The sequence below is a fragment of the Morus notabilis genome, unplaced genomic scaffold (genome assembly GCF_000414095.1).
Source record: "Morus notabilis unplaced genomic scaffold, ASM41409v2 Scaffold256, whole genome shotgun sequence".
Classification (NCBI taxonomy): domain Eukaryota; kingdom Viridiplantae; phylum Streptophyta; class Magnoliopsida; order Rosales; family Moraceae; genus Morus; species Morus notabilis.
Genome location: NW_010367627.1, coordinates 244,790 through 250,789, shown reverse-complemented (window position 1 = coordinate 250,789; position 6,000 = coordinate 244,790). Strand labels below are relative to the sequence as shown.

At 34.6% G+C, this 6,000-nt stretch overlaps 1 protein-coding gene across 2 annotated transcripts; it reads right to left on the bottom strand.

Moving 5' to 3' along the window:
• Positions 1–1,634: 1,634 nt before the first annotated feature.
• LOC21404153 (probable protein phosphatase 2C 4) lies at positions 1,635–4,700 on the bottom strand. Of its 2 annotated transcripts, XM_024175482.1 has the most exons (5): positions 3,564–4,700; positions 2,987–3,491; positions 2,769–2,882; positions 2,340–2,604; positions 1,635–1,807 (listed from the first exon to the last, which is right to left on the bottom strand). In XM_024175482.1, the coding sequence occupies exons 1-5, from the start codon at positions 4,610–4,612 to the stop codon at positions 1,692–1,694; spliced, it is 2,049 nt and encodes a 682-aa protein (XP_024031250.1). In that variant the 5' UTR covers positions 4,613–4,700; the 3' UTR covers positions 1,635–1,691. The 2 variants fall into 2 exon arrangements, with proteins under 2 accessions (XP_024031250.1, XP_010111469.1); XM_010113167.2 differs by having other exon boundaries at positions 2,987–4,700.
• Between the last annotated feature and the right edge of the window lie 1,300 nt (positions 4,701–6,000).

The following is a 6,000-nucleotide window of genomic DNA, read 5'->3' as shown; positions in this document are numbered from 1 at the left end:
ACACTATCTCTTTATCATACTCCAAGCAACACATCAAGGGGGAGAGTCAAGTCACTTCAAATAAACACAAAAACAAACCATTTGTTTTTTTTTTTTTTTTTTCTATTTTCTCACTTGTAGGGCATGTTTACTTGGATATAATAGGGAAGATAAGAGTTCAAAAAAAATCAAATAAGAAAGAGGGCCCTTGATTTTTCATTTTTAGTATTTATTTACTAATTAGAAAGTAGTGGAAGTGAAAGTTATCACAATTTCTAATATCTATTAACTGCAGAAATAAAAATCCTCACAATTAGTACTAAAATACCCTGGAGCATATGGTTATTGGTTGAAATTTAATAACACTATAGAAGTAATTTTATATATCATTTATTTCAATATGAAGGAAAACAAAACCATGGGTTTTACCTTCCTCATTTTCTACATCATGTGGACCCACCCAGCAATCAAATTGCTTAGCAGTCTTTGTTTTCAATCATGGCAAGTAAAAATGCCTCTAGTTCATTGGTCATGTTTTGTTAAGTAATGTTATAAATTTGATGCTAAAAATTATACATTAAAATGTTTGTACATAGCTCAACTGATGTCTTTTTCTTAATGTTTGTATTGCTTGTCATTGTCATCATCTGCTTAATTTGTGAGAGTAGAGATTTTAAGATTTTGAAAAACCAGCCAAAGTCACAAATTGGTTGACTTTTTATTTTTATTTTTATTTTTTTTTCTTTTTTGGGGGTTCCCTTTGCGTATTTTGAAAAGGGTGGATTCAAAAAGTCTAAAACTCTGAGCATTTAAATAGAAGAGAACGTGGTTAGGGTAATTTATAGTATTGTATAATTAAGAAAAAAAAAAACGCGTCAAGAGATTAAGAACCCAAAAATGGGATTAATTTAAAAAAAATTATGAGATTAATTGACTATCACCATCATCTCCAACTGCACTGCCTTCCAAATATTAAGCATTCATTTCATATCATTAGTTGACACAATAAAACTGTAAAATTCTTCAATCTACTCATGTTCAAAAAAAAAAAAATTTCATTAATCTACTCAAACCCTGCTCTGTCTTTCATACCTAACCATAAAACGACATGCATTTAAAGTATGACTCCACTTATTGTAGAAACCTACAAAACTAACCCAATACCATCCTCTTACGTCCTTGGAATGGCTAAAAATATAGGGACAAAAGCAAAAGGATAGGTGTTTCTTTTTTTTTTTTTGAAAATAAAGGATAGGTGTTTCTAGTTTTCTAGATTTGGTAAGGAAAGAATTCGCAAGAAATTAATGTTACATGTCATGAATTGAACAAAACCAATAGAATTACCTACTCCATTTTCCAAGTACTAAAATTTTTATTTTAAAAAATAATAATAATAAGGTGATGGGAATAGTACACCTTTATAGAGTTTTACCACGTTCCACTTGTTTATCATATGTCAAAGGTGGTAACTAGTAAACGTGTTTTCTACTACTTTGATTGATTAGTAAGAAAAAAAGAAGTTTTTCTTCTCTTCTAGTGCCAAATTGTTAGAAAGAAAAAAGGGAGGAGAATGACGTCAACTAGCAAAAGAACTCAACCCTTGGAACCCCCCCCCTGGGGGGGGTTTTTTTTTTTTTTTTTTTTTTTTTTTCCTTTTTGTATTACAACCTTTGATGAATTTGTAACATTTTATAATTGTTTAAGTTTTTTATTTACACAGATGAACGCCATATTCTTCCCTCCAAAGAAATAACAATAATGGAAATGTCATCATGGTAACGCCGGCGTTCCCCTTGTGGGATATCAAGCAACTCATGGAAATCCATTCCTGCAATAACATCCCAAAGTTTGCATAAATTAGACTAAAAAAAAAAAAAAAGAAAAAAAAAAACTGCCCCATATTATACTATCTTTAATATAAATGTTGATAGCAATGTTATGGCTGGCGAAAAAAAAAGTACAAAATAGTATAATACATAATGTCATCTTAAATGTTTTATATACTTTTCTTTATAATCACACATTTTCTGTTTAATTTTCAAACAATAATACTAATTTAGTGATTAAGTGCAAAGCTCACCATGTAACTAATGAAAAATAAAGTGTCAAAATTTAACGTATGATAATGCTTGGTGCTAAATATTCAGTGGTGCTACTAAATAAGCACCGAATATGACATATTGATAAATTTGATATTAAAAATAACATATTATGTTGGAGAATGGTTTTTTTTTTTTTTCTACTCAAATGCTAGAATTTAATATCGATATTAGAATTTAGTATTACATTAGAGATGTTCTTATAATCTACATGATTTGTGTGTGAATTTAGGGAGGAAGGAAAGGAGGGTTATTTTTTACCTGCTTTTCTTGCCGCTCTAAACAAAACTTGTTCAATCAAATGTTGAGCTGGATCTCCCTCAGGAAATGAAGCAATGAAGAGCTCAACTTCAGAAACTGCTTCTTCATTGGTGAAATACTGGTACAGCCCATCAGAAGAAAGTATCAAGAATCTGTCTCTTGAGCTCAGTTTGTGGTGGTAAAGTGAGGGTGAACATGTAATATATGGCCAACTCCCAACATAATCAATTCTGAACATCTCAAGTAGCGCATCATTCCACTTTGGCTGCCCCAAAAAAAAAAAAAAAAAGGCCTTTAGGCTCTTCAAACACTTACCATATTGTGCATATACATGTTGATTTTTGAAAAATTTTCCATCCTTATGACATTCAAGAAAATACTAGGTTTATGCTAAGTTTGAGATAGTTTTTTAGAGTTAGGATCATGTACCTGTTTAAGAAAGCCAGCCCCAAAAGCCCTTGTGACCTTCAAGTAGCCTTTTACTCTGTCATTCATTACTGCATAAGCATCATCTGGATGTTCATTCTTAATTCTCTCAACTTCCTGAAAATAATCAAAAGGCCTCTTCACTCATTAAAAATCGAAAAAAAAAAGAGAAGGAAAAAAGCGAATAAGAATCAATTTTTTTTGTGTAACAATTTATTTACCTCTTCCACGTATGTGCTATGATCCATGGTGAGCTGAAAAGAAGTTAAATTGGACAATTCAAACTCATTATCATCATGATCACCATTAGAGAGTTCAAGCTCTTGTAATGTCTCCTCATTGATCGGATCCAAGTCCCTGCGTTCCCTTCCTATCCCGAGGTCCGGCGCAGCCTTCCTAGCCAAAACGGCGCGGCTATCCCCGACATTCATCAAGTAAACATCTTCACCTTTCATCAACATCACCAAAACACAAGACCCCATCAAGGCCAACTCAGGATTCTCCTTCACCATCTTATCCGCGGCATCCAAATACGCGTCTTCCGTCTTCTTCAATGCCACTGAGAGAGCTTTTAGGACATCAGAATGGTTGAAATTCTCCACGCCATTCGGGGGCGGACAATTGAAATTCTCTTTCAACTTCCTATCAAGTTCTAGCCTTTCCCTGTTCCATTCACACTTCCACCTCCTCTGACTCTCCTCCCACTTCTTCCCACCAACTCTGCTCCTACCTTTACCCTGCTTCCTCTTGAAATTAGTCTCCAAATTCGCACTTTCGTCGTAATTCATCTGGGGTTGCTCAATTCCCTCCGAATTCCTCTTCAAATCCGCGGATTCGAACTTGTCAATCCATAGTAACCCCTTGAGTTCCTTATGAACAGCAGGGTAGAGATTAGCCAAAAGATAATCGGGTGCATCAGGTCCATTGAAACCATCATAAATCCCCACAAAAACCCAACCATTCTCCTCCGAAATCACTAGTTGAACCCGATCCTCGCCGGCTTTCCCTTGTGCCCATTGAAGATTCTGACATTTCAAAGAATAATCTTCATCATCAGCATCAACATCAACATCATCTTCGTCATCGCCACCATTATAAGAACTACTCAAATTAGTAGTGCTAGTACTACTTCCACCACCACTATTGGTCACATCATTCATCTTAACATTTTTCTCTTCCACAACAACCCCTTTACATATTGGAGCCACAAATGACTTATTCTTCTTACTATTCCCACAAGAGAACATTATTATTTTCTCCAAAATCACTCTTTTAAAAATCTTCATGATCAATCTTTTTTCCTCCTTCTCCTCCTTGTTCTTCTTCTCCTTCATATGATTACTTGGCTCATACCCCATATTGGAAGTAGAAAAGCTCATATCAAGCTTATCCATCGGACACGAATACGACCCGTGATCGATCGGCCCCGAAGCGAACCCCCTCTCGATGGGGCCCGAAAGAAAGCCGCCTCTCTCCATAGGAACCGACCCGGAAACTCCATTGGAGAAGGAGAAGCGTGGGACGGGCTGCAGAGGAATGGAGGCGAAGAGAGTGGAGCTCTCGAAGGAGGCGGAGCCTTGAGGAGACGTGTCGTCGACGGCGATGGAGGTGGAGAGAGGAGTGGACGCGTTGGCGCTCACGGAAGCGCCGGAGATCGACCGGAAGAACGCTGTCGTTTTGTTGGTTTTGGTGTCGTTTGCGTCGGGTTTGATGTAGCAGAAGGAGTGGCCCAGGCCTTCGACGTCGAGTGGGTCCGAGAGGACGACGGCGATGTCGTGCCGGCGGGAGAGGTCGCCGGCGCCGGCGCCTGAGAAACAACGGTTGAGATTACCTGCGCCGTTACCCATTAATGAAATGAATAATTAGTTTTTTTTTGTCGTCGTTTGAGTTTCTAACTGAATTTAGCTTTAAGGTTCATTGTTCATGAGCTAGCCTAATGGCATTGGCATGAGAATAACATGGAGAGAGAGAGAGAGAGAGAGAGGGAGAGAGAGAGAGAGAGAGAGAGAGAGAGAGAGAGAGAGAGGGTTTGACTTTTGGATGTTGTTTGTTGGTTTGTTTAATAAATATTCTTTGAAGAAACAAAATGTTTTTTCTATCAAATTAATAGATTTTTTTTAGAAGTAGTAGTAGTAAAAAAATTACAATACTAGTTTAACATATGCAATTTCTTTTGCTAAGGCAATTTCTTTTCGGCTCTCAATTTTTGAAATCTTGTACTATAACGAGTTAATGGCAAAACTCATATATATAGTGTTTAAAAAAAAGAGATAAATATTTTTAAAGTGTATAAATCTGTCTTTTTATCTCTTACTTTTAATTTATATTTTTTTAGTTAAATATTATAGTAATCAAAAGGATGATAATTAAGAATAAGAAACTAAAATCCAGACTCATACACTTTAAGAAAAAAATTAAACAATTTTCTCAAAAAGAAAGAAAACGTAATTTATCTTTTATATCCCAAGAAAGCATCCTCTTAAATTATTCTAAATAATATACAGATATAATACAATTTATTACAATATAGTAGTTTAAAGGTAAGTTACTAAGAAGATAACTGATAAGTTAAGAGAGATCAAAATTCTATTTTCTCTATTTTTTAGTTAAGATACAATTGGATGGTTCTAAGACTCCCATTATGCATACTCCATAAAGTCAATTTTAAATCTCTTCTAATAAATTAGTTGGATTATAGAATGGTATTTATGCTTTTATGGGTAATGGAGAGAGTTGACTTTGAGTTGGGAGGTGGGTTTTGAGCAAAAAGCGCGTGGGGGGAGTTTTGAACAAACACAACTCAAGATAATAATTGATTATTAATATAATGTGCGGAATCCAAAAGTCAAAGATTGAAAAAGCCTAATGAATGAAATGAATAATTACAAAAGCAAAATCCATGCTGTAGCTGGCATTATGTATAGTATTATATATCATATACTATATAGCTATTTGTCTTTGAAATATAATATATTTATATCCCAAATAAATACCTTATATCACAAATTCATATTGCTTCACGCCTATTTTCACCATTTTGAAAGTACCCGTGAGCTTCTATTAAAGACGTGACTTCTTTCTTTCTTCTCTTTTCATATGTTTTTTCTTTTCTCAAAAGAAGAAAGAAAAAATGAATGAGAAAACAACGATATGGCAGTTTTTTTTTTTTTTTTTTGGACTAGTTTATATTCAGATGAACAATCTTAATATTTCAGAAATTCTTTAGTAATTACTT